The 20062-nt window shown below is 43.8% G+C and overlaps 1 protein-coding gene across 6 annotated transcripts in view; it reads left to right on the forward strand.

The window, feature by feature from the left end:
- Positions 1-20062, forward strand: part of LOC126266769 (protein NDRG3) — a 481178-nt gene that overhangs the window by 115998 nt on the left and 345118 nt on the right. For 2 of the 6 annotated variants that reach the window (XM_049971293.1, XM_049971291.1), the window contains exon 2: positions 17191-17419. The exons of the other annotated variants lie outside the window; for them this stretch is intronic. In XM_049971293.1, the coding sequence (XP_049827250.1) occupies positions 17208-17419 (212 nt within the window). In that variant the 5' untranslated portion in view covers positions 17191-17207. The remainder of the gene's footprint in view (positions 1-17190; positions 17420-20062) is intronic. 6 annotated transcript variants of the gene reach the window in all.

Genomic DNA, 20062 nt, shown 5'->3' on the forward strand with positions numbered 1-20062 from the left:
CTGTCATTTTCAAGGAAAACTGCAGCAAGTAAGCCCTGTGCAAATGAAATTAATACTTCTACATCGGTTTGCAGTGAAACTGCGGACCGATCACATCACACCACACACACACACACACAAAATCAGTGCCGCCATACAACTAAAGGTGACAGACGTCACGTGGTACGGATAGCCAAAAGTAATAACCAACAAGTGATGTTTTAATAACTGTGTCTGTTTCTTGACAAGGGAGCGAGCAGAATTCCACGTGGAATTAAAGCGAAAACATTCATCTCTATTTATAAGGTTACTTGCTAATTTAATTTCGACTGCTTGCTTAATAACACTATCCCAGTAGCTGGAAGTACATGCGAAATTCTCCCACTGTCGATAACTCCTGACGTCGGTCATTGTGTGGTGGCGCTAAAACTAACTCTCTCTCTCTCTCTCTCTCTCTCTCTCTCTCTCTCTCTCTGTGTGTGTGTGTGTGTGTGTGTGTGTGTGTGTGTGTGTGTGTGTGTGTGTGTGTTGCCTTTCCGCAATTGCATTGTAAACTGTGGTTTAAATTCACTTGCATACCGCTTAGTTGCTGCAGTTTTGCCTTGCAAATGACTTGATTCGCGTCTGTCGAAATGTCGGCGATTGTAGACGACGTCACTGGGCTGCATTCTCGTTAGTTTTATGAACACGAATGTAGAATGTTACTAGCGTTTGTTCTATTCATAAAGCGTCACGAGCTTGAAAATAGATTTGTAGGCATTATTTTCAGCACATCCTCGTACCTAACTGCTGGCATAGGAAACGCGAGCGAGAACACCATACCACACTCGTCAACGATTTGAAGTAACATCACTGCCGAAGTGGTAGCTGATGAATATGGAACGCTGTTCTTATTCATGTCTACTACGACATTGCTTACGTATTAAAATGACATGGATGCATATTTGCGTAGACCCACACAGGACGACAGTATAAAATTACGGCGATAGCGATCGCGTAATAGGCATGACACATATGTGTAACAGCCAGGCTGGAGAATAGAATTTTCTTTTAATAATTTTGTAGTTGTCGTGCCTATTATCGAAAATTACTTCTTACATTTATCAGACATATTATTTGCCTACTATGCTTCGGTACAGGAGATCACTGCATTTGAATGATCGTAAGGGATTCCAAAAAAGAAACATGGACAAAATTTCCACGTGGTGTAATGAGTGGCAACTGTCTTTAAATATGGATAAATGTATGTTAATGCTTATAACAAAGAGAGTGGGACAGTATCTGATTACATGCTCATTGGTGAACACGTTGACCGTGTCACAGTATGTTGTATAAGTAGATAGGAGTAATACTAAGAAATTATATGAAATGGGACTATTATATCAAGTTGGTATTAGGAAAGGTGAATCGGAGATATAGATTATTGGAAGGAATCTGGGAAGGTGCTGTATGTCTCTAAAAGAAATCTCACACAGGCCTGTAGCGTGACAGTACTACAGAATTGTTCTAGCATTAGGGGTCCTTATCAAGTAGGCGTGATGGGACAAATTGAGAGAGGGGCCACTAGGGTCGTAACAAGATGGCATAACCAAGATGAAAGTGAAACTGAAATGCTCGAGGAGCTCATATGGTACTCCTTGGAAGAAAGACGTCAGTCCAGAAGATTCGAGACTGGATTAATAAAAAAAAAGATAATTTTAGACAATGATTTTAATGCTTCATGTGTTTTACCAGGTGGTTATAAATAAACTTTCTGTGTTCCGAGTGCTGCAGTGTATGCACCTCAAGACGGTGAAACATCATTCGTTAGTCAGGGTACTTGCAGAGTGTGTTGAAGGGAATAATAGTTCCACTTTCTGCTCCAGGTACTTCTGTAAACAGTCAGAATGTGGTCTTGGCACAGGGAAAAGGGAGGAACGATGAAACAAATAACGATGGTCCTGGGGCACGTTTATTAGGACATGGCCAACAAGTTACAACATGTGTTCAGTATGGTCTCCTGACTCAGCAACATGTTGCAGCTCGAACACGGCATGGTCGACAGTTGCTTGGAGCATATCCGGTGTAATCAGAGCGGTATCTCATTGTATGCTGTGTTTCGGATCAGCAAGAGCCCGCGTAAGTTCCTGATAGGCAAGGTCTTTAAGATATCTCCACAAACAGAAGTCACATGATTTAGGTTGGCTGATCTGGATGGCCCCACATCTTAAAATTGGCTAGAGATGATGCGGTCATTACTGAAGGTTTCTCGAAGCAAATCGTTCACCTTAAACAGACATGCTGTGTTGCCCCATCCTGCATGAAAACAGTAACTGTGAACACAGCTGCGTTCTTTCAAAGGTAAAATCGTGATGCACAAGGATGTCTAAATGTCACTATAGTTACGCCTAACAGGCCTGTGGGGTGTCATGTCCTCGAAGAAAAACGAACCGACGCGCTTCGTCCATCCGAAGAGAGCGCTAGATGCCATGCATTTCCATTCCTGCCAAAAAATGAAGGGCAAAGTCACTTCTTTATGGCTTGTCTTGAGGCTTTATTTGCGGCACATTTTGAATCTCAGCGATACCAATGTAAAATACGCCACAAAATCTTTTGAATTGTTGATCAGGGGGAAGAGAATTCCTGTGACTTAGCTCGAGCACTGACTGTAGAATTTGAGGCATTTGCTGCACTTTCTGTTATAGCTGCAGCAACTTCATCAACTACTACCAAGGAAATGTGCCTCCTCCCCCTCCCTGATGAATACCTAATTCACTTGTTCCTTCAGATTTCTGGATCATATTTTTAGAGCATATATTGACACGAGGCCTCTTCACAGCTGTTTCTGTCAGCGATATTCTCACAATGCAGCGTTGCTATTGCCGCCATTCTGATAAAACAACTTTGCCAGCAGAGCACAGTCTTATTCTCAATAGCCATTGTGTTTTGCACGGAAAGCTTGACCTTCTTAAACCTTTAGACAAACAGTCACTTCACAAAAGAAAACAACATGCGTCACTAAGTGACAAGTAGGATATTGATATCAAAATAGGAAACATTTCACCTTCTGACTGCTTACTGCACCATATTTTCACTTTGTGGTAGAAGGTGGAACCATTAAGAACCATTATGATTAATGAACATACTTACGATGTTTCAGCTCTTGCGATATATGTAGCTCCGAACACATTCAGTTTATCTTGGGTATTAATAACTGCTTCAGCTGTATGTAGTCCTATATTATTGATTCACTACCGGTTTCGTGGCACTTCATGTTTTTTTCACTTTAGCCCAAAATTAGGTCTTAATAGTTTGCATTTATTTGCTTCTTACCAATAGAACCCTATGGTACGAATTATGTGGGACTCATTCACTATATAGGAATCTAGCTGTTTTTATTCTAGAGCATAACGTTTGTTAGCGGTGTTTTGGTTTGACGGACAACTAACGTTGGGTAGAAAGATTCCGAGCTTTTCCGCTCTAATGTTTGTCATGTCAGTACTAACATTTTGATATTTTCATGTAATTTTTTACATTAAAAAAATAGAATATTAAAATAATTTACAATAGCAGTGTATGTCTCATGGTTGTTTTTCCTTCTGGATATATTGGTATACTGATGTTCACCAACGAACTGGCTTTTAGTGCCACGAAACCGGTAGTGTAGTGATCCAATAATAAAGGACTGCATACAGATGAAGCAGTTATTAATACCCAAGCTGTGGTTGCCCCACCTACAAGGTTGTCTGCCCTTAGAACAGCACAAGCGTACGCACCAACAGCTAGTTCTGAGAGAAATGTGATTAATGTTTCACTAAGGGGCGTATACGCCAAAGGCTAGTTTTCGAGAACAATGCAATTAAAGGTTTACTGCGCTTTATTAACAGAATAGACAAAGACATTAAGAAGTTTTCAGATGTGAACTTATGAAGTATGATTGTAAAATGCTTTTTGACAGATATACAAGGTTTTCTAACACTAATATCATCATCATTGTTATTTACCTAAAGGTGCACTCTAAATTCGTAACCATATTCAAGTGTAGTGCTGGTGCAGGTTGGGTTGTTCTGTGAGGAACCATGAGTATGTCTGTTAACTCAGTGTCATCATCTACTGCTGCCTCCTCTTCTCTCTCTGGTGTGTAACGTGTTTTCTTGATCAGTAAATATACTTGTGAAGTATGCATGATGAAGTGAGCGAAGATCTGCAAGTTTGTCTGGTGAAATAACGACAGCTTTAGTGTACTTATTCGGTAGGTTGACTATAGAAAGATTGAAATTATGATCGTAACTCTTCAAACGTCCTTTTTGCCGTTGAACTTGGTAAGGTTCTCGGCTGTATGTAGGTTTAATGCCAAATCCTATTTTGTAATTGTTGGAGAAAACAAAAACTCTTCTCTATGAGAACTTGGTTCCCGGAACTTGCCGCTTCGTTATGTGCTGTTGCAAAATTACTACACCTTTTAAATGGTCTCTCGTTACCTGGTCTCTCGTTACCATAATCACATCAAAATAATTTTGCACTCTACAAATTATTGTTTGTTGGCCATACTGAACCCCGGCAAATACTTCTCCTAAAATACAACTCTGTAATCCCAAAACCAAGATAAGAGTGGCCAGGAACTATGAAGACATGTTCAGTTGTTGAGAAGCGGTATGCATGGATGTATCTGAAACATGTCAGAATCATGTTCATGCTTTTGTTCTCGCCATTACAGTAATCGCTGAAAATACATTATGTCTTTATTTCTGGTGATATTTTACTTTCAGTGTGGTGCGTGAGGCAACTTGCAGTTTCAGCCGAGCCTCCTTTCCCAATACTTTCATTGCAAAATTACATTGAAGCTGTTCTGTCCTTTATATTGTGGATACCGAATATAAGGGCATAATTTCCTCTTGTAAAATTGGATTCCACCATTTGAATGTGGGGTTGCATGTCTAGGGCAAGAGCAGCAACTGCTAGATCTTTATCAGCCATTTGTTTGAACAGTGTTTGCGTCATCATAGCCCTGCGTTCATGCAAACTCTTCCTGTTTTTAATTCTGTTGTTTGTTGGGAATCGATGTCTTGTCTCAGTGTCTCCAGTTGTCGCTTTATTTTTTCACAGTAGCTACAGGAGTAGTAAATCAAAGATTAAAATCTGTGTCAAAAATGTGACGGTAAAATGACACAGAAACTAGACGATCTTCAGCATGGTTTTCAACAGTCGAGTCACAGTTAAGTCTGGTACATATTGGAAATATTTAAACCAGAGGTTAAGTATCTCCTGTGGACTTAAAGCACAGCTGTAGTGGCTGTATAGGGCAGGGAAACTGTTAATATGTGCCTTTCCTTTGTCTCTGTTTGAATCAGGTATTCTTAATGTTTTTCCTGATTCACACGATGATCTACGTCAGTGGTTCCAGTTAATGTAACATTGTCACGAGCAGTACGCAGTCGATTTTCACTCACACCTTGTGCGATGCCAAAAGCAACTGCGCAGACGTTGTAATAATTATTTCCAAGAATCACTTCATAATCTGCTGTGTGTAATCTACGAGAAGAACTGTCTTTTACAAGCGCTATTTTTACATCCACACTTGTAATTAGTTTATTTAAATAACTATTTTGCATGTAGCAATCCCTATGTCCGAAAGTGCTTCAAATATTTCATCCATTTTATCTTGACCCAGTTTCTCAAAACAACCACACCGACAAGCATGCCCTAGTTCTTTGGCCTTTTGCCTTGTACTTGGCCACGTTCATTTTCCATTGGTGTTGCTGTTTCGCAGAGGCTTCTAGGATGACTTACATGACGAGACGTAGAATCACGGTCTGTATAACTCGTTGTACCTAACAAAAGTACCGGTGCATCATTATGCTAAATGCACTAAAGGTTTGTTGAATGGTATCACCATTACACAATGTCGTTTAAGATGCACAATACCACATGCACTCATTAAACCTTAATCCGAGACATAAGTCACCAGATTGCATGTTACAAATGTTTTCACACGCAGCAAACTGAGCTCGACAGATACCCGGCTCCGATCGGCAGGCTGGCTTCATACGCCTGTGCTATTCTTGAGATTCAGCTGCAGCCCGTCAGGTTGTAGTCAAATGCTTGTCTTCCATTCACATTTAGGCGGATACGCTTCTGCTATTCATCAGATGCCCATTCTGCACATTCTCCTTCTGTGCCATGTAAGAAACTTAGATGGTTCATATGAGTAAAACCACGTCCCGTAACCCATAATTGTAAAGAAAATCGCGGAAAATTCTTTTCTGCAAAAATCAATCAAGTCGCCACAGGGCTCCAGAGGTCGTTGTTTTGTTAGAGAGTGAAGATGTAGACACACGTTTTTCTTTTTCCAAATGTTCCGGAGAATGTCTTGAACACTTGATTTAGAGATACACAGTTCGATATTCCATTGCGACATGACATAACAACGTAGGCATACTACGATCACACGCCCGCTACTTAACACTGTCTGCTCAGAGGTGACGTCGAAGTCATGTTATAGTTTACAGTTTTGACATCAAGTGACCACTATAGTTACTGAGCTGATATTGCTCATACGCCAAGAATAATAATCGTCTCCGAAAGGGCGATGTAGATATAAATTTGGAGATCCTGTGTCCGCATTCTTAGCTGAGTAGTCAGTGCGTCTGACTGCCACGCAGTGGCCCCGGGTCCGATTCTCGGCCGGGTCGGATATTTTCTCCGCTCAGGGGCTGCGTATTGTGTTGTCCTCATCATTTCATCATCATCGAAACACAAGTCGCCCGATATGAAACGACTTGCAACTTGCCAGTCGAACTTCCACAGGTGCGGACTTCGGGCTATCAATGCCATACGATCAAGTGACCTGTATTCGAAAAAGACTGCGTCCATTATGCTGCCACAATCGCCTGTTTCGCGTAGTGCTCATGAGAATAAGAGGAATTAGGGCACAGACATAGGCAAACTTTTTTTCCTTCCCTCAGCACGTGAATGGAATGCGGAGTACGTTATGTAGATGTAGATCCAGATAGTTAGTGATTTCCTCTTCTCCGAATTTGTCTCCGGGTTTGCAACTTTTGCGTCACGCGGTTCTATAGTGTATCAAGGAGCGATGCGAGTCCCGTTGAGCATATCTGTTATTAATCCGGGTGCCGGTATTGGGTAAGGAGAAGTGGGCGTCGGCTTTCTAGGAAACGCGACGCCGCACCGGCGTTAGTCATCGTTACGGTCTACGGAGGAGCGGGCGGCTGATTGAGTCGCCCGCAGGCGAAAGCTGCTGCGGCTGGCCTCGGCGGCGCGCAAGTCGAGCTGTCTGTGGGCGGGGTCGCGTTGATTCCTGTTCAACTGCAACACTCGAGCGTCATGGCGTCCCAAGAGTAGATCGGTTCTGTGCTTGTTCCCATACCTCTTTTTTCCGGAGCCACACTACCGGTATGATAAATGTTATTTATACCGACGGTACCTGTGGTCTTATTGCACGGCTTGAGATCTTCGCTTTGAATGTAGGGAACAGTTAACATGGTCCGTTAGTTATTGATTGTGTTACGCATTACTGTGTCAGGTGAGGCCTCAGAAGGAAGTGAGCACTGGTGTCCCAGGGTTTTGTGGGGAGGTACACAGATGGCAGTCGTTATTTGTGGACGTCGTGTTTAATCAAGCACATGCAATTGGAAGCCTGAATGCAGTGCAAGATTCAGGGGCAGTCTGTCTGATAAAAAAGGACGGACTTACAGTCGTGTTGCTACAGATGCTAATGCCTCTCCGTGTGTCGTCCATAGGTTGTGGACACGCTACAGCGAGACAGGTCATTAGACAAGGCGAGTTGGACAAGGTCGCCGACGCGTTAAAACCTCATGTGGAGACTGATAATTGGCCATCTCTACGTTGCGACTTCGGATATTGCCAGAGCAGTGCAAAACGATCTCAGAAGGGCCACTGGAGCCGTTGAGGTCCGATCAGACTGTAATTAAAAGTTTATGAGAAAGGGTCTTACGACGTCCCGGGGAGTAACGCGCTTGACGTGACAGCTTGCAGCTCGCCTTCATTACTGCCGTTCCCATGTCAACTGGTAACTTCGTCACTGGCGCAGATGAGTCCACATATCTTCTGAAGCGAGGTGATGGCTGTGTTCGTATGGGGAGACCCTTGGTGAGCGGTGTCTGTCAAATGTTGACCAGGAAACCGACAGATTTCCAAGGCTCTGTGATGTTTCTAGGAGACTTCAGTGTTGACAGCCAAACGGATCTTGTCCTTGGTCGCTCTGTCGTCAGGCAGTACATAGAGCTGATCCTGTTGGAACATGTGGTGGCTGCTGCATACGGCGGTGACCCTGAAATCGTTCTAATGCCAGGGCCCATGTGGAGGGAGTCAGCAGGGATGTCTTGCGAAACCTGGACATTAAAGTAATGGAATGGCCGGCGGTGACTCCCGACCTAATTTGTGGGACATGCTTGGCAGATTATTACCTCAGGACGACCTCCATATGCTTACACGTAGCATGCAACATAGGTGTCAGGCAGTGTCAAACGCTCACGGAGGGCTTACACCTTATCGAAGCTCTCAAAGTGCAATGTAAAACATCCAGAATAACGGTATGAATGATTTTTTCCACTTTGTTTCCAACATCTGTCTGACGTTTCAGTTCTTTTTGTGCAAACGATCGAGGATTAGTGATGTTTTGTCAAGTACTTAAGTTGTGAAGATAAAAGTATAATTTCGCATCGTACCCAGTCCTCAGTTGTTGCCCAACGGAGTATGGCAGTCAGTCAGTTTCTTCCACTTATTTTCAATAGTGTACTTTGTCGGGAGGGCTTACGTGCTGAAACAGAGTATTGCTTCCGAGGTGTACAGTGCTTTACAGTAACAGCATAGTAAGAGAGTGGCTAAGCAACGGTGCAGGGGTAGTTAGAAGGTGTGTGGTTTGCAACGGGCCGGCCATTAACATCAGGATGCTAAGCACTGCGGGGGCTCCGCACGGGGCGCCTAATGCCGTCTCCAAGTCCGACCTCCTTCTTTGTAGGGCGACGTAGGGGCGCCCAGTTGTTTAGAGAAAGCCTGGCGACGCTTTTGGCAGCGTTTCCGCGTAGGGGAGCAATACGTGACAGCGCTCACGCCCCAACCTACTCCATAAGCGGGACTGCTGCCGCCTCCACACACCCAGTGTGCAATGGAGAGGATCCAACAACAATCCCATCTACGTATAGGGTGTGTAACAATTTAAAGCGAAAACGGGCGTGGGTGAAAGCATCCGATAATAGAACCAAAAACTTTTCAGTGAGCTAAAATTTCACCCTTGGCCTACCTTCAGCACTTTACACGTAACAATTTACTGTATACTCAGACTCTTAAAAGACGTTACGCGAGACATGTTCAGAAAGTAATTGTATGAGATTTTTATATATTTTTAGAAAAAGTATAGTTAAACAAATATTACAGGATATTATCGATACACTCCTTGAATATTTTCCACTTACTCCCCATCCCGTTCAGTGCATCTGGTGAGCCGGGGACACAAGCTTCTTTGTGTCCTCCTCGGAGAACTCACTCGCTTCCTTATCCTACTTCGTGACTTACTTGTGCACCTGCTCGTCGGTTGAAAATTTAATTCCATTCGTGTGTGCCTTCAGGGAGGTGAAAAGATGATAATCTGAAGGCGCAAAGTCAGGGGAATACGGGGATGGTTCTAAAATCACAACCAAGAGCGCCTTGGTGGCTAAGGCTGCGTGAGAACGGGTTTGTCGTGCAACTAGCTCACACCTCTCGTCGGCATTCCCCTTCTTTTGTTCTGAATGCTTCTTTTGAGTTCTTTCCTTTCATTCTCAGTGCTCCGTTTGAGTCGTTTTTAGGGTTTCACAATATCGTTGTGCATTGATGGTCTCCAACTGAGGCAGAAATTCGATCAAAATGATTCTTTTTCCGCCCCAAAAAACTGAGGCCATGACTTTTTTGCCCGAAATTGTGGTTATGAATATTTTGCCGATGGAGAATTGGTGTCACGCCACCATTATTTTCTTTTTGTTCGTCTCATGTGTGTAATGAGCTACGCACGTTTCATCTCCAGTCACAATAGAGCTAAGAAAATCCTCGCCTTCTAATTCAAGTTGTTGAAGAAACTCGCGGGCGCTATTGACCCGATTTTTCTTGTCCTGCGCTATCAGCTGTTTTGCGACCCATCATGCGCACAGTTTACGATATCCCAGCGTTTCTGTGAATGTCTCGTGTAGTGGAGTTTTGTAGAGTTTTCCAAAACATGGCAGAAATTTCATCCACTGCCAATCGGCGGTCTTCACAAACTGTTTCTTTGACATACTAGGAGTACAGCTACCCCAAAAAGTAGTGTACGGGAACACGCAAAGAACTTATCTCTTGTGACACTTGAGTGACTTGAGTGTTGCAGCTGGACAAGGATCAGTTGCGGTTTGCACCAACTCATCAGTCAGAATGGAAGATCCTTCACTCCTATTTTCGCTATGTCATTGGAATTTAGTGAACATGTTTGTCCGTGACAGATCGTCAACTCCTCACAAACCTCTATTTTATTCAGTTAATATTGATAAGGGTCTCTGATAGACAAAAATTTGTCAGACACCCTTTATGTTTGATATCACCTTTCTTAAATTTCTTCCAGTAAATATGTATATCCCGGAGGCAGTAGTTCTCGATGACCCTATCGCAGACATTTCAGCAGTGTACTGTACAGGGCAGACTTCGTTGTTGACACTGGTTTACTGACCACCAGAAAGCGTTAAGGTTAGCGCTCCTGTAATTCTTATCAGCTTTTTAGTTGTGAAACTTTTTTGATGCGTGTACGTTTCGCGTTTCAGATTATGGTTTCCAGCGATCTTTCTGATTCATCTGCGCAGATTTTACAGATCACGCCTGTTAGCGACAATTTTTTTAGCAACGCGGTTTGCATGCAGGTGTCGCAGTGCAGTCGCCAAGAATACATAGTAGAAAAAGAAATGATTCGGTGCAGTGGATCTAGACTGTCCAGTACGTATCAGATTAACAGGGACAACTAGATTTATGAAAGAATGGCTCTTCTCCCCAGAACTGTTACCGACGGAAGAAATAAGGCAAATGAAAGTAAATGATCGTAACCAGGATATTAATGGCTAATATCATATAGACGTTCACTATTGCTTGCCTTAAGAGTTCAAGGTCCTCTAGTAGGCCGGCCGCGGTGGTCTCGCGGTTCTAGACGCGCAGTCCGGAACCGTGCGACTGCTACGGTCGCAGGTTCGAATCCTGCCTCGGGCATGGATGTGTGTGATGTCCTTAGGTTAGTTAGGTTTAAGTAGTTCTACGTTCTAGGGGACTGATTACCACAACAGTTGAGTCCCATAGTGCTCAGAGCCATTTGAACCATCCTCTAGTAAGGCGTTGCGCTTCATACTGCCCACATTACCGTTTGAACTGACACGTTTATTGTTTGGTTTCGTGAAGAACATAGCAAAAATTACTCGACTTTTCGTTTCTCATCAACATAAAATTTTCAGTAAAATATATCCAACTTTGGTTCAGAGCTTCGCAGACGTTTTTGTTTCTGTTTATACGAAAGAAATCAACAGTATTCATGTTTTTCCTGTTTCGGTCGAGTATCCCTGTGTATCCTATTGCCTTTTAGCCACTGTTTAGGTCTTGTATTCATTTCTTGTTTAACATTCCGTTAAATTCGCAGTTTGCGTTGTAGCGCTTGTAACTAGAAACTTCCTAGGGCTTTTAGAGCTATGTTTTGATCAATGTTTCCAGTTTTTTCTTACTACTGCGGAAGGGGAAGGCTAATTCAATTGACAGCCGAATATCCTCTCGTAAACATAGAAACTAATATACGCCACTCTTCCTAATTCTAATGAATACTCAAGGCTTATAAAAGGAAGAGTTGACATCGGGATTGTTAAAGATGGCGAAAGATATTCTGAGAGTCTGTCTTAACACTGTTAAAGAAAACACACACTCATTTCCTTGAAGTGGAACCATAAAAAACCAACAATAATACGGCCGGAGAGGAAATTACCACCGCCCATCTCGAATACGGACCTAATGACGTCAACACGGTGTCTTTCCTCTCGTTTCAGATCATTAGAGATCACCATAATTATGCGAAAAGGAAAGTAAATCTCACATGTATTCTACGCAAGCCGCATCACTATTTGGTGGAGGGGACTTCAGGGAACACAGTTTTCCCCCCTTCCTAGTTCCATTCGCGGATGGCGCGTGGAGAGAATGATTGACGATAGGCCTCCGTATCATGAACGCTAAGTGATTTCTTTATCTCGTCTTAGTCGTTTCGCGAGATCTGTGTGGGAGGAAGTAACATGGTGCCCGACTCCGAACGTACACGGTCCCAGAATGTCGACAGTAAATCTCTGTAATACAGACCGTCTTGTTGCGTCTGCCATGCGAGTTCGCTGAGCGTCACTCTAAGGCTCTTAACTACACCTTCTCTTCTCTCTCTCTCTCTCTCTCTCTCTCTCTCTCTCTCTCTCTCTCTCTTATTATTTCAACATAGTGTTTAGAATAATAAACAATGCTCAAGAGTCAGTTGAACAAGTGTTTTGTAAGCCACTTAGTTCTTGCATGAATGACTTTTCCTTAAGATTCCCTCCGTGAATATGAGCCGTGCTTCTCCTTTTCCTGCCAACACCGCAACATATACATGCCTGAACATAAACACAGGTGTTATTGACCACGAACGGCACCAGTGCAATGTTCTCAACACGTTGGACGTGTCAGTAGTCGTCAGAACGCTGTTCTTTGTGGTATATAGTGCATTATGTCGGAGCTAAGTGAATTCGATCGTGAGCAAATTGGTAGTGCTCTCGTAACCAAGGTATTCTGAGTGTTCGGTGTTTAAAGAAGCAGATTTACACCGCATACAAGGAAAGCGAGAAAACATTGTCCTCTTAAGTCAAAACGCTGACGAAAGTGGGTGCTGAGCGATCATGATGGACGGTCATTGAAGAGGTTTGTGACGAGAAATGAGTAGACGACAGCTGCAAAAGTCACTGCATAACTGAATGTACGAAACCTGTCAGCACCAATACAACACGAAGGGAGCCCCATAAGCAGGGAACTGCTGGGCGAACTAGAATTCCAAAACCACCCATAAACGTTGCAATTATCCGTAAGAGGAAAGGCATGCCGAAGCCATAAAACCTCAACTCTGGAGCGACGAAAGAAAGTCATTTTCTCGGATGAGTCTTGTTTCCAACTTCTGGCCGAGTTCACGTTCAAAGAGCGAAACATGGCGGGGATTCGGTGACGATTTGGGCGAACATATGGTGATATTCAATGGGCCCAATCATTTTTCTGTAAGGTTTGATTATTGCCAAGGTTTATATATGCTCATTTTGGCTCATCAGTTCCATCCCAGGGTACAGTGTTTGATCCCCAAAGGTGATGCTGTATTCCAAGGCGACAGTATTCCCGTCCACAACGCTCGCATGGTCCATGACTGGTTTTGTGAGCACGAGGATGAGCTGTGAGCTGTCCCATCTCTCCTGGCCAACAGTCGCCAGATCTCAGTATTATTGAGCCTTTGTGGTCAACTTGAAAAGGATGCGTGATCGCTACACCTCCCATCATCGATACCTCAGCTTGCCACTATTTTGCAGGAATATTTGTTGAAGATTCCCTTAAAAACCATACAGGACCTGTATTTATCCATCCAGAGCTGATTGGAATGCCAATGACTTTCCTATATCGCATTAGGTGTGGTAATATGATCTGTGTTTTTGCCCACCCTGCTAAAGTACGACGTTTGTATTGCGTTCATACGTGTCCTAAACAGAGGCTAAATGCGAAGCACTGATGCAGATTTTACGCGTTTCGAAGGACGAATACATATTAATTTTGAATAAAATACTGTAGGTGGGATGTCAGCACGGGTTGACAATAACACTAAACGAATATGAGGGAAGTTTTGGAGTCATGTGGCCTGACCACGATGTCCTCTTGCTTAACGATACACGTATCTCTCCCCTGCCGCAGTCAGATTTCGACATATCACTCCCTCCCCCCCCCTTTACAGTCCTATTATAACTAGCTGAAATTCGACATCTAATGGGCTGGTCTGCTTCTGCCACCAGTATACCAATAGGAGCTCCTACTGTGGTGTAAGTTTTACTGTGCAAAGCATTGTCTTCGCCATTGTCTTGATTGGGGACACTATAAAAATCAGTAGCATACGTTAATTGTAGAATTTTTACATGATTTTTGCAAGAGACACACGCTTTAAAATTAATATCTGTGACGAGTTAGAATCAGGCTATGTTGAGGGGGGTGGGGAGAGGAAAGGGGGGGGGGGGGGAAGCAGCAGTTGCTGGAAACTTGTACAAGCAAAAGCAATGCGATTCGCAACTTTTGAAAACAAATGTTGGCGAACGAGGTAGTCTGGTAATCAACGAAATGAAAATATTTCAGTGACGTCAACAGTTTTGGGGAGATACTTTGAAGATGTTTCGCTGAAAGAAAAATATCACGTATTTTAAAAGAATTTAGTTGGCCCTAATTAAAATTAGAGATGTGACCTTTTCGAGACATTACAGAAGTTTATACAGTTCGTGATTTTTGTACAAGACAATGTCCTTACAGTGATTTTCTGTCGTCTTGAAGCGCTGTTGCTGCTGGGTGCAGATAGTGCAACGTCGTATTTTTGAAGATTAAAACGTCAGGTGCCGATTATAGTGCAGCAGCAAGCGCACATTTCTGTGTAGCGACTGTGGTCTGGGGTTGGGGTGACATGTCGGGATGGCATTGTGTTTGCGCGCGACTGGGCTTCTAGGTCGAGGTGCGAATGTAGGTGGGTGGAGCAGCTGTCGTGTTCCGTTGTCACGACCAACCAAGAGCCCTCCCTCCCTCCCTTCGATTCGTACCTTCGGCAGTATGAAGCGCGACTGCCGTGTACTTCGGCAGATCTACTACTAGACGCTAAAGGGGTGCGGTGATCAGTAATACCTCTGACGATCTGTTGTTAATGATGTAGCTGTCTTGTTAAATAAGAAGCATTTTCTTAATGGCTGCTTCTGTGGTCTAGTGATTAGCATTACTGGCTTATGACGCGGAGATCACAGATTTGACTACCAAAAACCACCTCAGTTTTTTTTTTTCTGTGGTGAAAAATTGTGGAACGGAATGCATCTAGCCTTGTGAGGCTAAATAAAGATCTTCTTAATCAAAGAAGCAGCGAAACTGACACGTAAGCCGCTGAAGTGAGTTAAGAGCCACACGATATTTATACTTCCTTGATGATCTGCAAAATACATAGTTTCTGGGTTGTATATATGTAATAACTTGAGGGGCAATTGAGAAAATTATTGGTGGTTCGTTTATACAAATATGGTAGCTCAAAGTTTTCTGCATTTGCTCGCGACACCACACGCGCATGGGCGGAACTGCGCGTAACTGCTTTGTTCACGTAAACTCTGGTCAGTAGCCATGTGGAGCATAACAGAAGGTCTTCTTTGTGCTTTCTCTCGCAGAGCTAAAGTCCATTACTCAGGTACAACGTAATATTCGGCGTGAGTATGGAATGCGAACGACTGAAGACATTACCACGTAAAAATCAAGAAATGTTTGCTTTTGATATCGGGCCACTGCTTGCACGCAGTTCCTCCCAGCGGAGCCCGCCTAAGTCAAGCAACAAGTGTGCCAGACGTCAGTTCGTGATCTACCAGATTTCCCTCATCACATTTGTACAGCTACCGCAACTGTTATGCCTGCAATGATGCGAAACATTTCGAGATAAGAGGAATAGACATTAGATGTCTGTCGCGCCAGCAGTGGTGCCTATATCGACGAGTATTAGACCTGTAAGAAATAGCCTGACGGCTTGGCAGATGTCATTGCTTGCGAATGGAGGTCAGGAACAATTTTTTAAAATAAAATTAGTAATAATTTTATTAAACACAGTCAATTCAACACCCGGCCACATAGTCGCCGCTTCCGATATTCGGGCAGGGGCGCCGGCCGCGGATCGAACCATCCGGCGGATCAACGACGAAGGTCTGTGTGCTGGCATGGTTGTATGTGGTTTTCAGGCGGTTTCCCACATCCCAGTAGGCGAATACCGTGCTGTTACTCAAGTTCCACTCGCGTACACAATTCTCAAACATGTCGAAAACGTTCGTACAGTTTCACGTGGCTACACGATACACATATTCCCTCCCGGCAGGGTGGGAGGGGTTTGGGGGGTGGTAACGGGACGGCGACAGGAAGCACGTCAGGTCATCCCTTAAATCAATCAAGCAACCGACCCCGCACAGATGCGGGCAAAGCTTCGTTCGTCAGCTGCTGCTGCTACTGCTTCTTCTTTCCCAGATCCTGATGCACTTTGTTATTGCGCCTTGATTTTGATAGAAGAAAACGAAAGATGAATAGTAAAAAAGAATTTGTGGGCGCAATTCGGGGTCCGCGCCGTAGATTTTTCTTGATAACGTCAGAATAAATTCACAACTCTTTTGTATTAATCTATAATGTCAATTTATGGATGTCCATCTTATTGTACGGACGAGGGACTTCAGCTGATGTTATTTATTACCTGTGGTGGTACTCTTTCTCATATAATCTGTAATTTGTCAGTCTCTTGTCCGCCTCAATAGCTGAGTCGCCAACATGGCAGAATAACGGTACATACAGGTAATTCGTAACAAAAATACGCCTGTGCTGGTACGGTGACCTCACAGGGAAACAAATAGTGGGCGACAAATGCATATAGACATGATATACCCTTTGAGGGCTGAGCCATTCGTTGTGTATTATTAGTCTGATAGTTATTAGCGACTCAAATCTGAAGGTATTGTGTCACACAAGAAAGTTCGAAAGATGAGCGAATAGACGTTTTCACGTCCACAAAAGCAGTGTAACTGTGGAACTTTACGTGGTCCTCGGTCGAAGTGATGGACGGAAGGGGTGGCGGGGAGGAAGGGGCTTGTTAAGGACACTGTAAGAGGTAGACTCCAGCCCCCCCCCCCCCCCCCCCCCCCCAAATCCTTAAACGGCATCTCCCGCCCGAGTCGCCGTAGTGAATCATGCGGCGCTCGCCTTCGGCATTGGTGAGGCGCCCCCGCAACCAGTTCCCTCTCGTCTTCCCGTCCCTGGCGGCCGCAGCGCCGCGACCTGTTCCCGTTCACACCAGACTCGCAGCGCCGCTTGCCGCGTGCACGCCGCCGCCTGGCTAACTGGTTCGTGTTTCTGTTTGCCTGCTGTGCACGGCTCACCTCACCTCGCCTCTCCACTTGGCACTCTCAGCGACTCCGCTGGCCGACATGCCGACTGGCCTAGGGGCGTCCTACAGGTCGCTATCCGACGACGTGTACAAGACGACGACTGTGGCCGAGAACAGGTTCAGCGTGCTAGAGTCTGTGAAGAAGGCGTTCAGCCTGGCGGGCGCGGGTTCGGGCCCGCGTCGCTCCGAGCCGCTGCTGTCCGCGCAGGTGCACGGCCAGCCGCAGCCGCACGCCGCCGCCCAGCACGCCAGGTAACCCACCCACTCTCTCTCTCTCTCTCTCTCTCTCTCCTACTAACGAGCCAAGAGCGCGCGCCTCCGGTACAAGTAAGTATTCCTGTTTGTGGCACCTCACACGGAGCTCTTGTCAACTTCCTCGTTGCCATAATTCTCATCAGCTGCTTTAATAGCTATATTTCGGTTTAAAGTAGTCGGCTCGACTGCTTCCGCCACTAGTTACTATTGGTAGAAGCAGAAACAACTTTGTGTGCCCCAGGGAAGCATGTTGGGACTCTTCTTGCTGATGATGTAAATTAATGACGGTTATACTTGTAACCCCAGACATCCCGCATATGAAGCAATTGTCTACAGAGTGATCCAAAAGTCCCATTCGCGTGTCCACATATTAATAGGTCGCATTGTATTAATCTGGGATCATGACAGAGGACAACTTTGAGATGGTATGACTATTGTTTATTCCTGTATGTGTGTGCACAATCGTTTTAATAAGAGTATGATTTTCTTCTGTGTACAACGGGAAATTCTCCCACGACATTGTTGGCGTGATTGCAGTAAATGCATGTCCGACGGCATCCTCTTGTTCGACTGTCTCGTAACGTGTCGCAATAACTTCCTTTTTTAAAGGAACCCCCCCATAATCCTTGTCGCAGTATGACAGATCGGGACGCCACTCGAAAGGAGCAGACATATGAACAGAACTGCATCTAATCCATTTGGAAATACCTCATTGAGATCATCTAAACAGCTATAGCATACTTGGGTGGAGCTCCATCCTGCTGGAACCATTTGCGAACGATCATCCCCGATCTTGTAGGTGTGAAATAAACTGATCATTTAACGTGGTGCGGTACCCCAATGTGTCTCACAGTACCGTCAAATAAATAAGAACCTACAAAATAAGTTGCAGACATTGCACTTGTGGTGGATTGTGTTCAAGCTCTTCATAAATGTGTGTGTTTTATTTACTCCAGAAATAAATTTCTCTCTTATGCACTCTGATAAATTTCACACTCGTCTGAGAAAAACACTTTCCCTCTGGAAGCGAGGGCTGTAAAGACATTGAGCATTCGCCCCCAAGCCTGATAACATTTTTGCATGTTATCACCCACTTTACCCACTTCATTCACGAAGGTTTAAATGCCTTAAACTTGAAATCATTCTTCATACATTTTTTATAATGTCCAATATGGAGCTTCCATTTCCTGTTACCTCTTACAAACGGACTTTAGGTGAATGTCTGATAGATACCACAGCCACTACACATGTTTCCAGTCGTGTTTGTGGTCGTTGTGAGCGAGGCTTGTCTTTTATGTAACCAGATGCGATGAGCTATTTCGCCCACCGTAAAACTGTCGGCTCTTCTTGGAAAGATTTCTGTAAAACTTAACTGTAAAATGATGCTGAATCTGTCATTGATTTTCCTGTGTGTGACCATTAGTGAGCCCATGTGCTCATTACAATATGTTCCTCCATGGTGTAAGTATGTTGTTTCTTATTGTTGAAGGTGCTGAATTACTTAAATCAGCACCTTCAATAATAAGAAACTAAAATTCATTAACATCTATGTAATTACGAACACTCCTGTTGGAAGAACATCCGCAGCTGAGCATTATAGCAGAGGTTGAAAATACTGCTTCAGTTGTAAATTTCTTTATTCTCACGTGACCGGTTTTGGACTCTTACAAGCCCATCCTCCGATGTTGTAGCTGTGCTGTAGTCCCCGAGCGACAAAGATACGTACACTATAAAATGCTTGCGTATTGCAGATGAGTTTACGTACTGTTTCAGGTCTTCATAGTCCATTCCATATGAGAGAATTCACAGTATTGTGGTCAGCCTTTCATTTTACCCCATTTTTAAATAGATGTTGGTGTGAAAGATATTTGGTTGAAATAAATCTCTCCATTGTTACTGAAGTAATTCTATCTTTCATGCTGATATAACTTCAAATACAGGGTAACTTAATATGAGCTTAAACTTTTCATTCGATTAAGCAGCCTTTACAACTCCAGTAATGTTTCGTGTCTCCTTTTTTTTTCCCCACATCATAACAGCAAAGCACATAGTGGACCAAACTCCACATAATATTTGAAGCATAAACAAGTGCTTGTACAAGTGTGCTTGGACTTAGTGAAGGGAAGGAGATTTGTGGATGTTTCCACAAAATGCTGGCTTGTTGCATGCTTTCGAGCTTTGTTACATTTGTTGTCGCCATATTTGGCTTGAGGTACCAGGCCTAGTACCCCAAAATTTTAAGAATCAGTATCATGAAATGTCAGATCTTTAGTACAAGGCCGGAGATTTTTGTGTAGTTATTCATTTTTTAAACATGGCCTCCGCTTTATGCTTTCTCGAATGAGTGATTCCGTTCGTGATCTCATCTGCAAAAGATCCACCCCTTGAGAGCAATAAACAGCATACTAAGATTACAGCCACAAACTTTCTTAGTTGTGGTGTAGATGGTATCAGTCTGAAAATATCCCCTCGGAGCCAACTAAGACTCCTTTTCATTAAAGAAGCACTGTCACTGACTGCATGAAAGACCATAAGTTTTTCTTCTTCTACATCTACTCTACACCTTCTCTTGCATGTTGTGTCATCCATTTATGTTATATTCACCAGTTTTTAACTATTGCAAGGTGTCCTGAAAGAGCA

Source organism: Schistocerca gregaria, chromosome 4, assembly GCF_023897955.1.
Source record: "Schistocerca gregaria isolate iqSchGreg1 chromosome 4, iqSchGreg1.2, whole genome shotgun sequence".
Classification (NCBI taxonomy): Eukaryota; Metazoa; Arthropoda; class Insecta; order Orthoptera; family Acrididae; genus Schistocerca; species Schistocerca gregaria.